This window comes from Motacilla alba, chromosome 1A, assembly GCF_015832195.1.
Source record: "Motacilla alba alba isolate MOTALB_02 chromosome 1A, Motacilla_alba_V1.0_pri, whole genome shotgun sequence".
Lineage (NCBI taxonomy): Eukaryota > Metazoa > Chordata > Aves > Passeriformes > Motacillidae > Motacilla > Motacilla alba.
The window spans coordinates 48,494,226-48,518,052 of NC_052031.1; the positions used below are offsets into that span (position 1 = coordinate 48,494,226).

General features: G+C 43.9%; 1 protein-coding gene across 10 annotated transcripts in view; it reads right to left on the reverse strand.

Moving 5' to 3' along the window:
• The window catches only part of ZC3H7B (zinc finger CCCH-type containing 7B), a 52,448-nt gene extending 28,698 nt beyond the window's left edge, over positions 1-23,750 (reverse strand). For 2 of the 10 annotated variants that reach the window (XM_038153745.1, XM_038153743.1), the window contains exons 1-8: positions 17,514-18,340; positions 12,697-12,757; positions 10,732-10,765; positions 10,152-10,349; positions 9,149-9,307; positions 6,430-6,510; positions 4,903-4,962; positions 3,480-3,522 (exon numbers count right to left, since the gene is read on the reverse strand). In XM_038153745.1, the coding sequence (XP_038009673.1) occupies positions 3,480-3,522; positions 4,903-4,962; positions 6,430-6,510; positions 9,149-9,307; positions 10,152-10,349; positions 10,732-10,765; positions 12,697-12,757; positions 17,514-17,727 (850 nt within the window). In that variant the 5' untranslated portion in view covers positions 17,728-18,340. Of the gene's footprint in view, positions 1-3,479; positions 3,523-4,902; positions 4,963-6,429; positions 6,511-9,148; positions 9,308-10,151; positions 10,350-10,731; positions 10,766-12,696; positions 12,758-17,513; positions 18,341-18,410; positions 18,961-21,239; positions 21,402-23,618 lie in introns of those variants that run through there. The other 8 variants (XM_038153752.1, XM_038153744.1, XM_038153747.1 and 5 more) reach the window with 6 other exon arrangements.
• Between the last annotated feature and the right edge of the window lie 77 nt (positions 23,751-23,827).

Consider the following 23,827-nt stretch of genomic DNA (forward strand, 5'->3'; position numbering starts at 1 on the left):
TGAAAGCTTGCTTACTTGCACACCCTCTCTAAAAACTCAGGCATCTTAAATGGAAGAACTAAAAAACACAAGGCCCTGTTGAGAGTCAGAGATTGAGCGGTGAGATCAGGTTGCACTAACAATGTGTCCCAAAAATCCCCATCAGACTCACTCAGCTGTCTTTACCCAAGTGAATTCCCTGCTCTTAAGTCCTTCTGGATATCCAAAAGGGGGAGGTTGCTACTCATTTTCCCCCTCAATATCTGATCAGCAAACATGCCCTTGGGAACTCATGTGAGGCGGAGCTGAGGCAGGAAAGAGGCAGTGGTTTTCCCTAAGGTGTCTTCCCCTCTCCAGGACATTACTGAAGTAGTAAGATCATCATGCAATATAAACCTCTGTTAAGTGAAGTTAAGGTTGCAAGCACATGTTCTTCACAAAAGAGCATTTTATTCCCAAAAAAAATTAAAGGTTAAAAAAGTTCAAATGTTAGAAATTTGGAAAATGCAGCGTTACATTTGTTCTCAAACCAAGCACCCAAACTACCTTAATTCTGCCCCTGTGCAGATGTCCTGGAATAAAAGAAAAGAAATAAGACAAAGATGCTACTTTCTTCATCGACATCCCATTGGCTGCACTGCAACTGCTACAGAGTAAGGCTACAAAAGCAAGGCAAAGTTTGGAAGGAGAGACAACAGCTTTTATTAGAAAGACTGATAAAATTGGGAAAGAAACTAGACAAGCTTCAGAGACATAAAACTTGATCCAGCAAGAAATGCTGCATCCCGTCTGTACCAGGTCTGTTCACTCAGCCTCCATGAGAACTTGGCCATCCCTCTGCATCAGAGACCAGGCGAGTGAGCCCTGTTACTGGCTGCAAACTGAGAGCTTCTTCTCAGAGAGCTCAGCAAATTAGCAATTCCAGCAAACCCCCAAGTCCTGAACAAAACAACAGCAGAGATGACAAACATAGGCATGCCCCCTTATCTCTAACCCCACCCGGAGCACAGCACCAACCCCTGCAACCTTTCCTCCACTATTTGTTGTGAATGGCTCACATGGATGGACTGCAGCAAAGGTCACTGTGCAAGGCACTAGAGGCTGAGCCACGAAAAAAGGCAGGGAAGCAGGGGATGTGGCAAGGAACAGACACAGGTCCCTCTCCACATCCTCAAGCGTGCCATTGAAGGCATGTTGTACCTTATGGGATCCAACACAGGATTTCGGTGGGCAGCTCAATGCATTTCTCACAGGCTGTGCATGTCCTTAGTTTTGCAGCTGCCCCACCAATCAGGCTCAGCTCCAACCTCATGCCCCCTTTGCAATGACTTATATCTCATCTCATCCTTTGGTGCAGAACCCCCAGCCGCCAGGGAGCCAGCTATCCAGCTTTTCTCATGGCTGGAAGCTTGGCCAGATTCCCTGCAGTACAAAGGGATGGCTTGTGCCTTCCCATTTTTCATATGTTTAAATCTGGAGTACTGTCAAGATCCCTACAGAGGCCAACAAGAAGTTCAGGACATGCCAGAAGGGATGGGGACACGTGCAGCGAGGAGCAAAAGGATGCACAATGACAGGGCCCCAAAGGATCCAGCAGTTCAGGCCTTCTCTGAGGAATGAATGAGGCCCTGCATTTTCCACTCAGACTGGGAAGGAAAAGAAAAGAGGCCCTCGCACACCCTAAGAGGCCACACACACCCTAAGAGGCCCCAAACCCAAAAACTGGTCATGCTGACTGCATGACCAAAAGGCAGACAGTAACATGAGACCCCCACAGGTCAGTGCATGTGAAGGGCAAGGAAAAGAGCAGGGACCAACAGGTTCCACTACTTGCAAGTGGAAGAGGGAAGATGTCCACTCTTCAGCCACCTCCTCCCACTCTATTCGGTCCAATCTTTTTCCCTATCTCTCCCATTTCTGCTTTCCTCAGGACACCAGATCTGCTGCCGTCACTCACCAGCTGTGATACCCACATCTCACATACTCTCCTTACAGAATGCTCAGGCATCCTCTGTATTCCCCTAATGTTTGCTCCCTTAAAAAAATAAAACAGCTTTCTTTGATGAGTAGCTCACAGGCACACCCACACCTGCTGATTTCTGCCCCTGACATCACACTCAGCCCCACGTATTATTATAAGGTCAACAAGGGGCTTGTCCATACACACCCATGAACCAAGTCTCTCATACCAAGCCCCCCCCAGCTGGTAGCTTATCTGACCATACACCTGCCTGTCCCCGAGAGGCAAGTACAGAGCTTTTAAAAGCACCATTTCTAGCTCTGCTCTCCAAAACAGCAGTGGTTCCTTGGTGCATTAGCTGGCCAATGGCCATACTGAGCCAGATCTGAGCCATGATCTCTCTGCAGGACTGGGCTGAGTTAATCAGATAAATTCAAGCAAAACATGGAGGAAACAGTCTGCACTTTAAAACAAAACAAAACAACAACCACAAACACCCTTGCTAAAAAAACTCTTCTAATCTGAAACTCTCAGGGTACCCAGCACCCACAGTCATCCTGGTGGCACACCACTCTCACGGCAATTGCATAACATAATTCCAGTGCTTTTGCAAAGATTTCCTAGCAGTAAAGGCTCTGTCTGCCTGATCTGCAGTAAAGGTGGCATGCTGCTCTTACACCAAATTCAGATTAGATAAAGAGCTTACTGGATGCGGTCATTCGTTAGTCTGTAGTAGAAGTCCAGTTAATGTTAGCACAGCAAGATAATGTGAAAAACTCTCCTTAATTCACAGAACTGGGTCTCATGATCTCATGTAGCAAGCAGATACTACACTGGCATTCAACAAAGAACTAACATGCTTTCCAAAGCATCCTAATCATGAAATTAGTTTCTTTCTATAAAACGAGCAATTGCTACCTGTCCTCACACTTACCTTCATGCACACAGAGCTATGTTACAAAGGAACAAAGACTGATGTGCTCAGAGGCAGAAGTTCAGTGCTCCAGCACACAAGGTAGCAAGCCTTTCTACAGGGGCAGAGTTAAGGTCACTTGTTTCTCAGCATGAGAAAAGCAACCCTGTTAATCTTCCTTCTCCTCCTAGGTGCCTAACCCTGAACTCGGCTCTCCCTGGGTCCCTCCCAACTCCTTTGTTTTCCATTCCTCCACCTCAGTGTCTTGGAGGATCATATGCACCCAGAGCAAAACAACCTTAACTTCACTTTATCTGGACTGTTTTGCCTTGGAGCAGAGTTTCAGAAGCTTTGCCAAGCGCAGCTTCAATAAAGCACAACTAGAGAGAGCTGTGTACCTCAGCAGGCTCTTTTAACTCCCAGACACGTCTCTCACCAAGCCTGGACAAAAAGCTGGTTTTGCAGGAAAAACACTCTTGCTTTGCACCACTTTTTCCTTCTCCCCAGTTACCAAAGTTAGGAGTGTGCAGAAGAGACACAAATGCAGGTGATGAACCTCTCAAGCCTGCCAGCCTGGTCACATACCACACTGAAGCCACAAAAGTCTGAGGAGAGTGACATCTTTACCTGTTTCAATGTCATCTATTGAGCCCAATCCATTGGAAGTAGTCTGCAAAGAGGATGTAGGAAAAGAGAGACAAAAATATTGTGAGAAGTTAAATAGACATCCACACTCCACATATGGGACTCTTCACTACTCCTAAATGTATATGACCCTTTCTTTTCCTTTATGCCCTCTTTCTGTGCTGGAACAGTAAAACCAATGAACTTTAGGATGCCATTGATCCAAGGAACCTATTCATGTTTACCTTCAGCAGCCAACAAATCCTTTTGCTACAAAGGAAAACCATGTCTGCACAATATCCAACCATGTGAGCAACTCCATACAGAGAATAGAGGGTATTTCATGTGTGGATGAGAACGCTGTGTCCCAAGTCCCAGGACACATCAATTGGTCAGCCTACTGCATGGGAGAGCTGATTAGCCTGATCTTACACAACGTTCCTTTTCTTAGTTCACATATTTTGCAATCTAACAACCACAAACTTCTACAGCAAATTCAAAACAGGAAAATGTTTCTGCCAAGACAACTGCTGACTTGGAGCTCAAGGCAAGGAATAAATTGAGTCCATATTTTACAGAAACATAAATAGAGGTAAGTACGTGTGCCTTCAGATTAAGCTTAAAAAGGCACAAGAAAAGCATGTGTCTTGTAATATTGCATCTACTACAGTGGGTTTTGCACTATTTTCAATTCTTATAAAAGGAAAATATTTTGAAATTAAAAACTAGGTGCAACTATTAAAGAAAGTTGACTGGCCTTCCTAGAAAGATGTGAAGCCAAATCACTGAACAGTGAGAGGTAAACTAGTTCTTTAGTAGTTTGTTGTACAAAACTGTTTACAGTTTTATTGTTTATTTGCCTAAGAAGCATTGTGAAATACCAAACAGCCTGTAAAAACAGCAAGTACTTCTTTGTTGGGACTTTTTGTTGCCCAGTGGTAGACCAAGGAAACCAGCAATTTCTTATATTTTACCTTAGTATTTGTACACTGCCCTGCCTAGCTGTGTCTCCCAGGACAACACAAACAATGCACGAACTGTGTATGTACCCTACTCAGTACATCACAGGATTTAATTTTATATGTTTCTTCAGCAGTTGCACTTTCTGACTTTTACTTAGCATTGTTGTTAGATATGCAAAACTTAAAAAAAAAATATTTTAAATGCAAGAGATAGCAAACATTCACAATAACTAAGAAAAATAACCATCTTTGGTGATCTAATTACCAACATAAAAAATTATGTCAGTGGAAATGTTTTCAAAGAAATTAATTTCTTGGCAATATCCCTTCAGAGTAGAAAACACTAATTAAACCAGTTCAAACTTAAGACGGTTATAAATTTGCATGTAAATAAAACTTTAAAGCATTCTTAAAGCAACTAGCACAATCCATAAATAGAAACAACCACAGGATGCAAACTCTACCTGGTTTGATGAATTGATTGACGTGCCATTACTGAGTAGTGAGAATGTTTCCAATTCCTGCTGCAAGGAAGAGAGAGGTCTAAGAGCAGAATTCAGCCTGTGAATGCTCATGAACTAGGTAAATCTGGGTTACAATATGGTTTCCTTCCAAGCACTGCCCAAAAATAAAAGCCACCCCAAAAGGTTACCCCACTGTGACACAAGAGTACACATTTGTCAAAACTGAAAAGGCACATTTAGTTGTTCTGTACACTTCAGAACATCCAACCCACAACCAGGAGGCAGAAAACTTCCTTGAGAAATAGATGGGTTTGCTTTTTGTTAAGAAATTATCACTTTGGGAAGGCATTACCACACTGGAGTGAAAGCTGCAACTCAACACAAAAGATCACAAAGTGTTAACAAAATACCAATCACAGAATTTCAAATAATAAAAAGCATTCTGGAGTGTTCAATTTTTATATTTCTAACATACAGGTGGTTTAAGCCCATCTCAGCTGAGTAACATGACAGTGGTAAAAAAGGTGGCAAGGCCAACACAGTGGACAGCTACAGAAAGTATTTTCACATAAACTTCCCTTTCTTTGAGACAGAAACATTTTGGAATGTGGAAAGCTGCTATGAGATCAAGGAGTTTTCTTAGGATAGGCAAATCACACGTGAGGTTTGTTGGGGAGAGGATTAACAAGTTACAGTCAGATTTACCCTAAAAGCTCTCTGCAAACCAGATGCCCACCAATCATTCCACCTCATGCTACAGAGGTGCCCCTCTGCAGATGGAACACACTGTTTGTTTAACACCACCGTGCTTGGGGCCGAGGATGCAAACGCAAACGTCAGCCTCCACTACTAGCTCGTGTTCTCTGCTCCTGAGAACAAAATCCGTGACCAAGGCAGCTTATGGGAGAGCAGCTTTACGGCTAGCAGCGGCCTAACGCCCTCTAGCTCCATCACAGGGTACACATTTAAACAACTACAGCACCTCCTTGTAGAGCTAAGTTACAGATCCAGCCACTGGGGTCAATTAGCTTCCGACCAGGTGTGTACCTGTTGTCCTCCCAAAGCCAAGCCTTTCCTCCACCACAAAGAAGTGCAGGCCTAGAAACGGGGCAGGCACCCTTCATGATCCACTGCACTACAAAACCAGCCATGCCTCCAAAGCAGCAGAGGATCCCATCCTTCTCATCTCATAACAGGAGAGGACTGTGATGAAAACCTGCTTTGGGATCAGGTCACATGTTCCTCTCTTGCAAAAAACACAGCAGGCATCTACTGTGTTGGAAGTTTGTCCCGCAGCACCAGCTGGGGACTCAGAAAACATCCTGGCAGTAGACACAGAGCAGCACTGGGGTTAGAAATGGATCAAAGCAAAGTCAGTCAGAGGGTCAGGACAAGGAGAGCTGCTAGCAGCCTGCCAGAATTTGCAGGGTTGCGTACACGTCTGTAACTGCAGAGCAGCACCTATCATTTCTGCAAAAGTAAATTTGTACAAGCAAAGAATAGCCTTTAAGACAAAAGAAATCATACCTGAGGTCTTTTGTATGCTTTTCGAACCCTCAGTCCCAGCTTCTGGGCAAGCTCCTGCCCCAGTTGTGTGACACTTTCATCCTGGGGACAAAACAATTGATGGGACACTTTCAGTTTTGCCTTTGTGGCACACAGAACAAAACAAAGAGGAATGCAGTTATGCATGTTGGGCTGTACCAAGCCTCAACTTCATACAGCAGCAGATAGGTAATTTCCAGAACAGCCCCAGGAAAGTCCAGACAGACTTCAGCACTCTTGTCATTTAGTCCTGCCAAGATGCTGCAGTTGCACCAGGAGTTTTGCCCTACACTCATTCAATTCTGCAGAAAATCAGAATCAAGGATCTGCTCCCAACAAAGCACCCACTCTGCAAAAACAGGGTTCAGGAGTCCTGCAGGCAAGTTGGCTGAAGGAGCTGCCAAGTCTGGCTGCTGATACAGCTTCCACAAGGTCTCCATGCCTGGGAAGGAGCCTGCATGTCTTCCCTCTCTGCCAGCTGCAGAGTTAATCATCAGTTTTGATATGCAGACAGTACTCACTAGCCTGTTTTGCTTGTTTGTTTTTAAAGCTGAAACCAAGTCTCAGTTTTCAACCTACTAGCTAGAAGGCATTTTGACTGTCTCCAGCTCCAGCTAAACTGCCTCAGCTTAGTCAAGCAGATCTTCGGCTTCCCCCATTGTGTGGCATTTTACCATCCTCCCTGCCCAGTGTCCATGCCCACTCACACACCACGATGGGCTTCCTGCCCAGATTAACAACCTGCCACAGTCTTCTATACTTATATATCACCAGCAACTGTTTCCTTCTGTTTTACTCTCTCTCCCTGTTTGCAAAAATATCATAGTACTTCATCAGTTTTTTCAAAGAAGAAAAAAGGTATTTATCTGCCCAACCTGTTGTAACAGCCCACCTTAATCTTCCAACATTTCCCCCCTCATGTCCAAACTTGAAGCTTGCCCTCTTCTCTCTACTTGCCATGCTGGCCTTTCCAATCTCCTTCTCCCTGCAGGTTGAGTCCTTTCCCTTTCAAGAGCTGAGAAGCCTCTGGTTCTTCAGGCCTACCATATCAGTAACTTTTCCCTTCAATCGGAAGTGCCATTTTTGCATTGTGTTCCCCCACACCCTCAACATTACTCTTGGAATCAATCTTCACTGAACTCAGTGAAAACAAAATCTAGCTTGTCCATTTCTTCTTCTAAAACACCTCATGCCATACCAAACACAAGTGTACCACAGTATTAACATCACCATACTGAGAACTTCTGCAAACTTGCAGCACTGCAGATACTTGCAATATCTGCACCCAGAAATAAGTTAACTCTAGTAGACAGTGAGCCAAATGCGTGGCACATCCTTTATCACCAGAAGTTTTAAGACAGGCTCTGTTTTGACTGCAACAAAGTTCTCAGCAATTACAGCAATGCGAAGGTGGAAGTACCCATGTGCTCCAGAGGGTAATGGAAACAGGAGTGAAATGATGGATAGCATGACTTGCCTTTGATGTAGAGAAGGCCTGTGATTTCTGTTAAGCAGGTAACAAGACAATGGGGTATGTTAATTTACAAGCCTGAATTGTTTAGAATAGGAAACACAGATCATTCAATATGGAAATTTTTAGGCTGAACTTCCCTGGCACAGAGAAGTTTGATAAAGTAATGATAATAATAGCAGCTATGTAAACATAACTATATAGTTAAAATATAAATTAAATTAAGTGGCTAAACTGCAGTAAAATATAGCCACATACAGCTTTACAAGAACACCTACATTAGATGCTTTTGTTAATCAAAGGGTTTGTTTATAAAACAGTTCCTTGGGACTCCTCAAACATGGTATTTTTAATATGTTTTGGTCACCCTGTTCTGCCAAGTCAAAGAAGCTAGAATTTACAAGCTATACAAAAGGAATAACTAACTAATATAATGCTAACAATTCAAAGATTGCTTCTGTAACACTAATACTAAAGGAAAGTTAACTTCTCCTGCTGAGGTGGATGCATTTTTCTTGTAATAACATTACTGTGATGGATCAGAACCAACATCAGCAAAGTGCCCACTTGAATCCATGTAATCACAGTTTGCTTTCCAGATCAATATATGGCCTAAGAGGATGCTCAAAAGCACTATCAGGAAAATATTTAGCTCCTAGTATATGCAGATAGTCCTCTCCTCATGGAAAAATTTACACACCCCTGAACACAAAAATAACTATGCCATGTGATGTCAAGGACACCTTTGCAAGTTCCTCAAGAAATAAAAAGCTTGATCACTTTGCCTTAGCAATCAGTAAGTGAAATGTGAGACATTTGTATCCAACACAGGAAAACCGTACATGCTTTCCTTTCAGAGTTCCAGTTCCCATTTATCCCATGCTCCTAGTCACTTCCATTAGAGATAAAAAAGCGACCAATTAAAACATTCTCATGGCTTTAGTTCACCATTTGTTAGAGTAGGGGTTTGCTCTTCACAAACAGACCATGAACTTGCTGTTATTAACTGGTATCCCTGGCTGGCACTATCTGTAAGAGGTGACTTGGCCTGAAGAAACATGTGAGGACAAACATCTTTGAGTCAAAGAGACAGAAGTTCTGGGCATAAGCAAGTTCTTGGAAACAGACAAAATTTCTCTTCCACTATCCTCTGGCCTCACACTAAGCATGTTGAGGAGAGGAAGGTTGTGAGCTGCAAAAACCAAGATGAGTTATATGTCAAAAACTTACATGTGGGAGGGACAGCAAGCATCGGCTGTTGCACTCATACGCTTCTTTGTGTCTGCCAAGTTCATTTAAGGAACGGGCTTTCCGGAATAGCGCTCGGATGTTCTCCTCGTCGAGACTTAAAGCCTTCTCACTGTCTTCCAGAGCCTTCTCATACAACCCCTGCAAGGAACAGAGCACCTGCAGTCAGCTGAGGCACAGCAGGCTACCTTGTCCTTCTCTGTGAATGCAAATGTTCTATCTCTCAGCAGAAAACAGGAATAGGAGCAGCAGGTGGAAGTACATATGTTACCTCATGCACAGACCAGCGTGCAAACACAGCTACATTAACAGAACATTTTGTTAAATCTTGCAAAACTCAAAACACTTCAAAGTCAAGGAATGACAGAACTAAGGCTGCTTGAGCAACCTTATCTTGTCTCCCCCTCTACCCTGAGCATGTTACACTTGAAAGTCTTTAATTATGTGACTGCTTGCTAATCTTCAGGGGACTCAGTGTCCTTACAAACAGGACAGGCTGGCTCTGGGGTTGTGCCATGAAGGAAAGCTGTTACATGCCTTAGTAAAATGGAAGCATGCAGCTTTTCAAAGCCTGGGTATTTCAGAATCCCTTTCTATGTGTATGTTACAAGTTCCTTCAAGACCCAAAGCCTTCCTACTGTCTTCCAGTGTCTCAATGGAGGAGGCAAGAGCCTCCAGAACAATAAACAGTATTCCAGAAAAATACCTGCTCAACACTGGAAGACACTGGATGGTACTAACTCCTCATCACTGAAGAGCAGAACTGCACTGTCAGTACCTCAGGCCTGGCCTCCTCTCCTCACACCCTTCCTCTAGTCTTGCAAGACACAATTGTGAGAAGACTGCAGACTTTTCCGTGTGTTGTTGTCTCCTCCAGTGTTTGAACAGGCAATGGACAAAACCAGCTGAAATGCCTCATGACATCTTTTCCAACTGCACAGCACTGCAACCCTGGCTCCTGGGGATGACTAGGGAAAACACTCACCATGGCAAAGTAGCAGGCAGCTCGGTTGACGTGGAGCTTGCAGAGGAGTTCCTTTGGGATGGTCACCTCGTCAGAGGCTGCATAATCTGCCACGTTCAGTCCTTCTACGTACTGGACCAGGGAAAGCTTGAAATCCTTCTCTCTGAACAAATCATTGCCCTCTGCAAACAAGTTTCTCACCAGCTTCTGCAAAAAGGCCTGGGCAGCAGGGAGAGAACAAATAGACTCAAGTGGATATTCAGATGCAGGAGAGGCTTCCCAATTTCCCATTCCTTTTTGTATCTTTTAGCAAACTGCTTGCCCACTAAGATACTCCTGCATCCCTATTCTCCTGTAAAACATCAGGTTTTATGGTAGAGGAGAATAATCCAGTCAAATTCCCATTCTTCTTGAATACTAAAGTGTCTTCTCCTTTCCCTGGAAGTTGTCATCATCAGAACCTTAAAACTTTAAGTCACAGGCAAATTGTGACAGACCACCCCACATTCTCCTCTTCTGGCATGTAAACTAATGGCTGTGCAACAGAACAAATCTTGTTAACCAGAAGGCTCCCAGCTTCAACAAACAAAATCTCCATTACCTCATAATCTTCTTGGCTTAGGGGTAATGTGGACCTTAAGAAAAAGAAGAGAAAATACTCATGAAACAGGCATCCATGCAAACAAGGGCTTTTGTCTGATGAAGAGATCCTTTTTCTGGTCCTGTGCTGGTGATCTCAGTAAGTTACTGAACATTTTATGACTGCAAAGGCAGCTGAGGCAAAGAGAACACAAACGCTGGCAGCTGAGGCAAAGAGTTAGGGAGCATTATGCTCAGTGACACTCACAGTGGTGTCAAGTGATGGTCACATCTAAGAGGGACTTGAGACTAGAGAAGTCTTATTCTCATTTATTTTCTGTGCATACACGATTCTCTGTAATGTGCCTTCTGACAGTCACCTAAAAACCCATCTTTAATAAAGTCCCATGAGAGACTGCCATGAACAATACAAGTTTATTTTATGTGCATCTGGCTCTAATGAGAGGCACCAGAATGGCACTCCAAGACCTCTTCAAATTCTTTGCAAGACCAGAGATAAATGCAATCACTTTTCTCTGTCTTAACTTAGCCACATGCCTCTAGGCCTACCCCACAAAAGAAAGGGAGAAAACAGTGCAGGTTCAGGAGTTCAGTTCATTTAACTCCAACTTTCTTGGCCAAGGCTGAACCACAAACACAGGCAGTGCTTGTGAGGATAACAACTACCCTACAACAGCACTGAGACTTAAGAGAAAAGTTCTGCTCTTCAAATTGGACCACTCAATTCATCCAGGCTTGGTCCACATATATTTTTTGTTTCTCTTCAAGGACAAATCAATAGGCTCTTGAGGAATGCTCAGCACTTTTCATAGTTTTTCTCACCTACAGTGCACACATGATCTTATTGGTTACAGAATAAACATTTTTTAGATTTCATCTAATCACTCCTTCAAACTAACTACAGAAAGTGTCCTGGCTTTGTAAGACATATTCATGCTGCTTACATATTTGGAGTCACTCTTTCGTATCAAAACAAACCAACATATGGCACTGCTCCTGGTTCAGAGTGTGAGATATTCCCCAGATGCATGAACTACACCTCATATTTCTAAATTATTTTCTTTCCCAGAATCTTGTGCATTTTTTTAAGTGCTACCAATATAAATCTCACAATTACCTCTCCAGAACTGGACTATCAGCCCTATTTAGTCTCAGACTAGGATGAAAATATCATGACCATATTACAGGATACAAATATGTAACATGGAAGATCTAGGAGGTTTCCTACTGTAGAGGCACAGATTTCTGCCATAACAATTGCAGGACACAAAGCAGACATTAAAAAACCCCAAACCAATCTGATTACTATCGTACTACTTCCTTACTCATCATGGAGCCTGAACCTGAGTTTGAGGCCTCTGCTAAGTCAAACATGGGAGGGAGAAATACTACTGTATCTTATAAGTACTAGGATTTGTAACTACTACATAAGCAACCACTTCAAGCTCTACAAGGCCACATGATGTTCATAGAAGAGTGATCTGAGACATCTGCATTACAGGTTGGCAACTGTAAAAGAACCCACGTTATCTATTTTTCCTATAGGCACCATATGGGGTGCCTAACAAGTCATGTACCTTGTTTCCCCACCTACAGAGCTGAAGCACTATCTCCCTTCCTAACAAAGGTGGGATAATGTTGTTAAGAGAGCACTTTGAGATCTTCATGCTGAAGATGATGTAGAAGGTCCAAGTACTATTAGCATTATGCTGACTGTAAAGATAATCCTGGAACTGCACTGGAGGGCAAAACCAAAGGAAATTTATATGATAGAATTTTAAGGTTAGGGTGTTCTAACAGGACAAGAAACACCCTGAAAAAAATCACAGTCAAAATTCTCAGGACAGTATCTCTTTCCCATGCAGCAAACCCAAAGCAGTGAATAGGAAAAACTCAGTTCCTGCAATCCTCCACGGAAAGATGACCGCCTCCAAATCCACAGGGAACACTGAGGTTGTCCACTTACTGAATGAACTGAAGTCCTTTCTCTATTTCTTGCTTTCTCTTCTGCCTCTCCATTATGGTTGCTGTGGAGGAAGAAGAAAAAGAAACAACACAAAATGAGTCATTTTAGGTCTTGCTGGCAATTAAACAGCAAAGTATTTTGTTCGTGCCTGAATTTACTACTAACAAAATGTTCCAGACCAGATGCCCTGAACAGCAAAGCCCATGATTTATCCACACTGCAGATACAGCACGGCAAGCAGCTCACTACCAAGCATCTGCTTTTTCTCACATGCCACTGTCAGGATACAGGGGCAAAGAGAAATTACTTCAATTTGAGCTCTCTGCTTAGGCTGCCAGTAAATAAAGCAATGGGAACCAACTGTTGTCATGACTGCCTTCTAGGAAAGGGAAGAAACCAAATACCATCTTTGCCTTCACTGGCAGTCATTTCAGGAATTTGTGCCTAGACCCTCCCATGATACACAATTCTGACACTATTTTTCTGAGACAGATTTAAACTGGTTTACTGCACAGCCTATGAAATATACCTTATCTACATAAGGTTTATGGAGGTGCAGCACAAAGGGAGATGCAAAGGAAGGAGATGAAATTGCTTGCTGTGGTCCACATAAAAGAACAGCACTGAATCCACGCAATGGGGATTTCATGATGAAAATCAGCAGGCAAGAGCAGCACTGACTGGGGAACACTCCTTTGGAGAGGGAACTATCCTGCAGTGCTTTAAACTGGGGTGGGCAGCACCCTTATGAAGGCTCAAGAGTTATCTGCACTTCATCCTCTGCAGTTTGGAAGCAAATCTTGGAATGGCTCCCCAGTGACCCTTCTCCAAGGTACACAGGTCTGTCACACAAGAACAGAATAATGGAAGCGAGAAAGGATGGCACTTTGTGGCAAAACTGAGCTGCTGATGACAGCAAATTTCACATCAACCAGCTGTGACCACAAATAATGCTCAGCATTTGAGGAACAGGAACTTGGGGACAAAGGCAGCAAGTACAGAAATGCTGAAATGAGATGGAGATGAAGACCCTGTACCTTCCCAACCCAGGACTGCCTCTAAGAAGATACTGAAGTAATTTCTCCACCTCTACACTACAACAGCTTGGAGAGGATTATCACCCAGCTCCCTTTTACATTAAGACCATCCCTATCATTCTAAGATATCTTGCAGTATCAATGACACAGGTTGAAGGAGCCTTTAAGTTACATAAGAATCAATCCTGACAACTCAGCAAGCCCTTATTGATCGTTCTCTGTGCCATGCAAAATGTAGAAAAGAACTTGCCCTTTCCCAATAAGAAGAGTGGGGGGAAGCAGGAAAGAATGGAGTGAGAGAAAGTGGCAGCAGAAGGAAGCAAGATCTTGAAAGTGATACTTTGCAGTTTCTAAGTCATCAGACAGTAAATTTGGGAGCAATCTGGTTCCAGCAGCAGGTAGGAGACTTTAAGCAGCTGAACTTGGAACAGGATGGGCAGTGCAGCAAGAAAGGGAAAGCAAATAGACAAGGTGAGGGATGATCAGCATCTCTACAAAGGCTTTTAAGCAGAAGTGATGGAGAAGAGCTGATATACTTCAGTACAACATCAACAGAAGGCCTGCATTGATTCATAAATCGCCTGGATAATGAGCAATCGGGAAGAAAGAAGGAAATTTAACAAGAAGATTGTGAGGTTAGTATGATCAATAACGATCTCAAACAGGCTTGAGAGGTAGACAAGGAGAGAGAGATAACTAATTTATTTTTTCTCCCTGTGTGAAATTCTGCAAAGACAGAGGAATAAAGAGAGAAGAGAGAAGTGGAAGAGGAGCAGTAGGAACCATTTCTACAAAGGCAGCAGTGAAAGACATGAAAGGACAGAGCCACCCCAGATCACTGTAAGAAACTCTGAAGCCATCTGAGACAAGAGTGAGTAAAGGGCCTCCACAGGAAATGACAAGAGAGAAACTGTGGGGGAGAAGAGGAGGCAAAAGAGTCAAATGGACCCTCCCAAAGGCTCATGGGGAGAGCACAGGGAGGAAGGAAGAATTTCTAGCTGAATACACTAAAAGTCTTGAAGCACTCCAAACAGCCTCACCTTGGACCCCCACCTATGCCCCTCTGTCCATGGTCTAGGAGCTCCATTTCAGCAGAGGTCCAGGTCCTGCCTTGTCTGAGCTATGCTGTAGGTGAACTAGTCCTCAGTTCTACCTCTGGGACAAACCTTCTACCTCCACTGCAGGCAGCTTGTCTCCTCTCCTGTTTCTGGCACCATTTCCTATCACTGGACTCACCAGGTAGACCTGGACCAGAATCACCACCTCATCTTCTTTGGGACTGTTGATGGACCACTCCTATTGGCATCTAGTTCTGCCTACACTGTTCACATGTGGTGGGACTGTAGCCTATGAGTGAGGGCATTGCTGGTGACTGCCATCACCTTCTGCTGCTACTCACTTGTCCTGCCTAGAGGTGCAGCCCTGTTCTAGCTGCTCCCTGAGTCATGCTGAAGAGAACTAAAGTCAGGGAAGTGAAGCAGAAGCCCAGGGATCTGATGAAAAGGGAGATTATTGGCAATTGTGGTTGAACTCTGGCTGGTCATCACCAAGTCAATGGCCGCATTCCAAAAATGCTGTGGCACACCTTTACAATTGTGTATATCCACAAAACACATCACCACCTCTGAAAGCTTTCAACACATGGTCTACTTCTGTTTCTGAGCTCAGCCTTTAAAACACTCTGCAAGGGGTGAAGAAGAGATCAGTACCTGTTCTCACAGCTACCCTGACTCTGCTGCTAAAACATCCTACACAGCAGGATGTGAGTCTGTGTTACAGTGAGAACTGATTACTGCTGCTTGCCCAGAGAGAAGGGCATTCAAACTTCACTGACCCAAACCTGGAGTGCAGCCAAAGGACTACTGGGAATGGCTATGGAATGTCTCCTTTCTAGAGTTACCCAACTCTTCTTGCATCCCGAAGCTCCCCTTCTGTTTTTTCCTCTCCTCGTCACTATTGCCACTGCATTTAGCATGACTATCCCCACCCTTGCTTCATCTGGATGGCTGACCGGCCTACTGCATCTCTGTAAGTCCCACAATACACAGTTACAGTTTGCTCCTTACTACAAAACCCTGGTAAAAGGCAACCTTCTGTGCCCTGGACGCTGTTTATGCTCTGCAGTTCCACCCTCATCTTCCAGAGCGAATTTTCTTCAACCCAAAACCCTCCATTGCCTTCTTTAAACATAAACCACAGGCCTGATCTCCACTCTAGACTGCTGCTCCCTGGTACTGCCCTACATTCCTCCCTCTCTGCAAGTGGGTGACCAGCTTTCTCTGCTACAGGTGTGTCACACCTCCAGGCTTATGTCATGACTTTGCACATAAGACTCATCCCCTCATGCCAATCCTTCAAAGCACTCACCTTGTGCTGCTACCCAACAACTTCTTTGCACATTTCTCAGGAGCAACTACCTTACTTTCCCCTTCTATGTGACTCCACACCAGCAACCTCCTTCACATGTGGCAGACCCCTCACCTGTCCTGCCTGCCCCCACTGCAGGAGGCTGCCAATCCAACTCCTCCACCACTTCACCAGCAAACTCAGTCACTTCTGTATCCCCCATTGTTCCGGCCTCTTCACCGTGCTGCATTTAACATTCAGACCAAGCCATGCACTTGTTACACCAGCAAACCCAACACACAGTGAGCCACCCACATGAGCAACACTTCAGTTCTGCTGCACACTATACCACAGCTACTGCATAATTAATTTTAAGTGCAAAGCTTTTTTAGCTTTTGTTTTCTTGGGCTTTCAAATATTTTTAGAAACACAGTAGAAAACATTTCATGAAGCACTGTGTCTAAGTGTCCCTTTTCTCTCCCCCACCAAATCTCTCTGTCCAGACTTGTCCACTCAGATCCCAGCAAAAATGTAGAGCTGACACTGGAGCTGCCCAGGAAAAAGGCTCCAGGATACACTAAGCTGAAACACGGGAGTCTTTCACTGCCTGCAGTTTGGCCACCTTAGCGCTGCAGCAGAATAGCTAACTGGGCACACATCAAGTAAAGGACAAACTGCAGAGCCCATTACAAACTTGGGCTCTTGTTCACTCCTGCAGCTGCTTTCTGCCATGTCTCACTCCCTGGGTTTCACTGCTTCTCACAGCCAACCACTCTTGGATTCCCCACCTCAATGTTGTGCCCACCAGGGCTGACTCCTCTGTCCCTTCCCACACCGGCCGCCCCAAGGAACTTCCATGACCACCATCTCACATCCCAGCACCCCACTAGTGCCACTCCTGCTTTGCAGCATCACTGGGGTCACCGGGGTGCCACCAGCTGCACTCAGCAATATTCACTGCATCCAGTGAATGCAGAGCAAGATAGCAACAACCAGCTCACCCCCCCCAGTGAAAACAAAAGCAGTGACTCTTAAGTTTCCCTGAGAGGGGGATGGTGGTGGGGGCTAAAGCTTCAATTGACCACATCAGCCCCCATTACCTCATTTTCCACTCCCTTCAGCCTTTTGTTCCACACCTAACACCTTCATGTACCACAGGCCACCCTTCCTCCTGCCCCCACTGCAGCGCAGCCAAGGAGCAAGGAGAGAGCTGCGGGGTAATGCTGCCTATCCCTAAGCCACTTGCTCTTGGGTTTCTGCCCACCCAGTTCGCATTCCCGTCCCTCATTTGAAAAACTAAATAAAAACTAAATCCGGGGGCTGGTTCCCACACGGACGGCGCGGGAACCCTCGCTCGCTTCCATCCCCCCGCTGCCAGCACTAGGCCGCCGGTCCCCGGCCTTGCGTAGAGGCCGCTGCCGGGAGAGGCGCTACCTCGGCCGCTGGAGCGGAGAGGGGCCGGCGGCGCCTCCTGCACCCCCGCGACTCTGCCGAACGCCGGCACCCCGGCACTCCCAACACCGCGGCCCTGCGGGGAGGGGTCTCCCAGGGCAGGAGACATCCAGGCTTCCCCGGGAAAAGGAAAACAAACCAAAACATTCTCTTCCTCCTTCCCAACCCCCCATCCGCTTAAATAAAAACCACGCATCTCCGAGAGTCTGGGAGACAGCTTTAAGAGGAAAAAAACCAACACATAACGTCCCCTGCCACCCGGAAACTGTCTAAAACATTAAAGAATTAAAACCAAAACAAACAAAACAGAACCCAAAAAAGCCATAACACAGTCTTCTTATTTGATAAACTTTAGAAGATCCTACGGAAGGTCCATCTAAAAAACAATTCCAAAAGGCTTCTCTGCCGTTTCATGGGGTTTGGACCAAACAAGAGGGGGAAACTGCAGCCTAAATACAGACCAGAACACACATCCCGAACGTACAAAACACAAACAGGCACAAACGCGATTAATACTAAGTTTTCCACGTAAACCCAGGGTCTTTCCCCCTAGCTATGCAATTTTAGACTATCACATTTTTTTCCAGGGGGTGGGATTAGGATCTTGGACAATTTTTTTTTTTTTTTTTTGCAAACCCCACATTTTTGGCGGAAGAGGTTTTAGCTTCAAAATCTCACCCGTATTATTTTTCACCACATTTTTTTAAATTTCCAATTACACAACCTTTAATCTATGCAGTTACGATCTGAAACCTTTACTTTCTAATGAAGCAACATCCATAATTTCTTGTTTCTCAAGTCCACCCCTTTCTACATGTACAAACACACAGAGAATTAAGACAAAAAATAATCCCCCCAAAATAATAATAAAGAACTCACCTCTCCTCGGGTTTTCCCCCCCACACTAGGCATAAACTTTCCTTGATAAATGGTATTGTATTACTAGAGATATTATTAATGTATTATTACTAGAAGTAATAATAATAATAAGTGCTATTTAATTATAGAAGGCAGCATTCTGCTTGTGGATCGGCTGCCCCTGCAGCTCCCGCCATGTGCCTCCTGATCTCTTTACTTTCATTTCCAGGTCTCGCTCTCTCTCGCTCGCTCGCTCTCAGCTGCACCAGCAAGAGAAAATGCCTCCCTGCGTATCCTCTGGGCCCTAGAGGCTACCGCTTTCCATTACAAAAACTCACAAATCTTTCCCTTGAGGCTGGTTTTGAGATTCTTTAAGGTGAATTAGGCTTTAAAAACAACAACAACAAAAAAAAAATCTAAAAAAAAAGCGCTTCAGCAGTCGACTCTCCGTTCTAATTTTAATGCCACATTTTTTTCTTCCTGGTTGTCTTTGCTGATACAAAAAAATATACCCCAAGAGAAAGAAAAGCTGCCTCTGCAGAGGGAATGCATGCATACGAACGCGGTGAGGAACTGAATTGTGAGACCCCCCCCGGGATTATCACACACGTGAAGCAGTGACCCTTGTGCCCACCCATTTCTGTTCGCTGGACGGGGGCCAGAGCCATCGCTGATGGCACAGCAATTATCTGCTCCAGCCAGACCTTACTCACTCCGCCCTGCACTGCTGAGGGGGTTCCTTGTAAGTAAGATAATGTGAAAACATAAATCTTTGAGTGGAAAGGAATATGCATTTAAAAACAAAACCAAACAAAAAAACCCCAAAACCAAAACAAACAACAACCAAACAAACAAAACAAAAACAAAACAACAATACCAAACTAAACACAAAAAATAAAACAAACAAAAAAATTTTTATGCTCAATTAATATTATATTTTATATGTCTGGGTGTTATACAATCTACATATATTTTATATATATACACACATGTGTATATATATGTTATAAATATGTAGATGCATATATGCAGCATTAATAAACCATATTAATATTAAATTTATATTATTGGGTAATATGCAATCTACATATATATTTATGCATACACATGTGAGTTTAGACACTTTTTGGAATCAGATGGTTTTGCTTGTTTTCATCCCAAATCCCTCAATATTTCCAGAAAGTGGACTGAGTCTCCAAGCAGTCCATGCTATCAGAGCCCCGGGAAGAGAGCTGCTGGTGGGAAAGGGAGGCTGAGTGGGATGTGCTCTACCATGGGCAGGAGAAGATCCAGATGCACAGACCATCTTAGCTGAGGGGTCACCCATCCCCACACAGCTGCACTATCAACTTCAAATAACCCTCTGGGAGGAGTTTTATGCTCATACATGTTATGAATAAGAAGCTTGACTAGGCCAATATTCAAGCAGCAATCAATTTATTAATTAATGTGGTAAAGTATGAGCAAAACAGCGCTGGGTACAGTGGGGGAAGTTTTCCCTCCAGCTGCACGCCGATGGTTGGGGCGTACAGATATTTATAGGGGTACACATAAGCTTTTTTTCAGTAGTTTCTATTCCCAATTTTCACGTCACAATTCTATACACTATTGTGAGTTAGTTTTTCTCAGGATGTACCCCAGAAAGGAGTATCCCCAGATGGTGGGGTCTGACTTCCAAAAGAAGAAAGAGGTCTTCCAGCTGGTGCGGTCCAGACTCCAGATGTGGGCCCACCTTTTAATTGCAAAGACTATAAATCTCGTAACAGTGACGTCCAGCTTCTCTTGGTCAAAACTATCAATCCTTGGGTTGATGTTCATCTTCCTTTCTCAAGCTGCTTTTTACTGTTTTGCTAAGGTGTTGAGATAAGCATATTTCCTTTACATATATTCTAAACTTATTTTTTCAAAGCTCCTTACTACAAGCAATATTCTAAAATTATACTTCAAAATGTTATTATTTCAAAGCTGTTCAATGCTTAGCTACGTGCAGAAAGTTCCTGTCCAGCAGCAACATCCTTAAAGCTTTAATTCAGATGCTATAAAAGTTAATTGCAAACAAAGGATAAGTTCAAAGGCCTTCTTCCATGCTTTACTCCCTCAGTTATTTTTTAGAATTCATCCTTTAATTGTCCCATGATCAGTTTCCACACATATCACAATCACAAGTACACATGCTGCCTGTATGTACCTGACACGAAACACAGCTTTGTATCTCACATACAGTCTCCCTGGTAGAATAGTTTCCCTCACCCCAAAGGATTCTGTCTACCATTAGATTAATAATTTCCAGACTGACACTGGCTTAAATTACCAGCTTTTCCCCAATCTAATCAGTCACATGTTTACTCCTGAGTGTCTCACTTCTCTATTTACAGTGACCCACAAGAATGTCAGCTTGTGCTTTGCAACTGTGTACTCTGCCAAGGTTCAAAGGCAGATAGAAGGTAACATCTGAAGTGTACTAATCTTGCTTGATATTTAAAATGCATTGATCAGAAAATGAAAGACTTTATTATACTGAGTAGGATTGGCTTCTGACAGCATTGCCAACACAATAAACTGATAATTTATGAAATACAGACTGTGACTTGTATAGTGTACCTTATGATATGGAGAACATTGTCTAATGCTCTTCACAATATTTTATTACAATGCACGTTTTTAGGTATTGGTTTTGATCCAAAGATTGCTAGTATCCATAGGTAAGACAATGTTTATTTTTCTTAACTCTTCAGAAGATTTGTTATGTCTTCATTTAAGGTGGTGACACTGTGACAATCACTAGAACCTAAACTAAGCTGGGCCTCTGGTACAGAAGCTGCTGGGTAAAATGTACATTAAATGACAAACCCTGTTGATGGAGTGGTTTTGGGCAGAAGAAATGTGGAGCAGGTCTGGAGGCAGAAAGTAAACACAGGGAGAGCAGATACACCAGATCACAGTGGAAGGGCAGCCCTACAGAGCCGTCACCAAATGAGTCACAGAGCCCCGGACCCTCCAACCCTGCAGCACCTGTGAAAGGAAAAGACATCACCTCTGGATGAGAAGAAAGGTTAAGAGGAGATGAGGAAAAAGAGGAACAAAACCAAAATGTACACACAATCAAGAGCTGTGCTGGAATAAACACTAGCTTTTAATTTAAGAACATTCATTTCCAAGACTGCATTTCTCAATTGAAAGTCATGTCATGCTTTCCTCCATTCCAGTTTTGTGAAAAACGCCAATCACCTGTTTTTAAAATTTTAAAAGTTTAATAGTAATAAAATGGTTATAAAAATAGTAATATAATTAGAGTAATAAAAATTTGGACAATTAGGGTTAGGACAATATGAGACAATAAAAACAAAGAGTTAATGACGGTCCTGGTACCTTTTTCTGGGCAAAATAAGCCAGAAAAAGGACATCCGGGTTAACAGGCGATTAACCCTTAAAAACAATATGTTGCATATTCATACACCTCATACATGATGCAGAAATTCCATTCAAACAAAGGATTCTGTCTGGTCAGTGTCAGCTTCTTCCTCTGAATCCTAACAGTGTCTTCAGGGATAAATGAGGCAGGAAGAACTCGATAAGAGAGCAATAAATTCTTTTTCTCTGAAAGATTTAGGTGTCCTGTGGCTGCTATCTGGTGCAAGTACCTCATTCCTTTCTTAAAAAAATCCCACATACATAGTTTATATTTTAACATTATGTTATAACCTAAAACTATATTTAACACACTACTTAAGAAAATTAACACAACATAACTTTCTAACATAACACATATAATATTCATTTTAATATTTGCAAAAAGCCAATAATAAAATATGCATTTTTCACAAATTTCCTTTGTCTGTAAGACCAAGAGGTGTCCCACAAGGTCATGGGTTGGCATGTACCACTCCTCTCATGAAGTAAAATCTTTCCTTAGTGGTTAACACAAAGATTTTCACAATTTGCAAGTGCAGTTATTGAGGTCGCAGTCTCATGTGCAGGTAGTCAGCAAGAGTCAAACGCTGCAAACCCCTGCTACAAACCAGACATAGTGTCATGGGAGTTGCTTTGATTTGTAAAGCAATTTTTTAGGAAGAATGAATGCATGGATCTATCCTACAGTGGCATGGTACACCTACATTCCAATATAGCTGCACCTACAGTCAGTGCCTTTATTCTTGCCCCTCTGGCAAAACCCCTGTTCGGGAGAATGACAGGGAAGGGAATCCGATGCATTTGATACGATCCTGTTTCTTACTAAAAACTGTGAGGAACTAATATCCAGTGCCAAATTTCTTGATTATCTTTTCCAGGTTCAAGCTCCTTCTCGAGATTACACTAATTTAGTTCCTCATCAGCTGTGTGTATTCTGGCAGCTTTATGCTTCTCACATACAGCCAGTCTAGTGTCTAAGTGGTTCTTAATTTTCTCCAGTTGCAAAAGAAACTTGTCTTACTATTTATGAGGCTAGTCACTCAGCACCATCAACTACTGACATTCTTTTCTTGGGTCCATATAAGCATTTGCTGTTGCTTATTAAAACTGCAGTTGAGACATTTGTGAGAGACTGGAAAATGCCTCTTACAATGTTTTGGGACTAAACAGCAGAATAAATCCTACCCATGGCCCTCCTCAATAGCATTCTCTCTAGGTATCTGCCACCTGAAATGCTACCTACATTGGTGCCTGTAGGTTGCAGAGAAGGGACAGAGGTGCTGTGCAAACCCACTGCAGTAGCAGGCAGGTCTGTGCACAGCTCACCCTGCCTCATCTGATGTACTTTTGTTTCTATACTCAGGAAGAAAATGTCATGCACAACGTGCGCACAAGGCTGTCACACAGGCCAAGGCTTTTTTCCATCCTGAAGCAGGAATGACTTTGCACTCCAGGGTGAAAGCGACAGATGAGAGGACATAGCTATATGCTGTGCCAGAGAAGGTTTAGGTTGGCCATTAGGAAGAATTTAGTCACAGAAAGGGTGACTGGGTATTGGGACAGGCTGTCCAGGGAGGTGGTGTTGTCACCATCCCTGGAGGTGTTTAAGACTGGATGGATGGGGCACTTAGTGCCATGGTCTATTTGAGAGGTTGGACTTGATGATCTCAGAGATCTTTTCCAAGCTAACAGAGTCTGTGATTCTGTGAAATGCCTTCCTGAGCAGATCGGTCTGACAGTTAAGATGCGAGCACGAACAGGAGACCCCAGGAACATTATCTAGGCGAGCCTTCACATCAGAAGGTACTCGTGTCCCACCTGCGGTCTTGCGGGAGCTTCCCCAGCGACACTTCAGCGAAGGGGGGTTGTGAGCGCGGCCCGGGCACAGCTCCGCTCAGGCCGCCGGCCGCGCCCGGAGCCGAGGGCAGGAACAGGACTACAGCTCCCGGCGTGCCCCGCGGCCGCCGCCGCGCGCGCCCCCGCAGCCCCGCCCACGCCCAGCGTGGCGACACCGGCTGCGGCGCGGC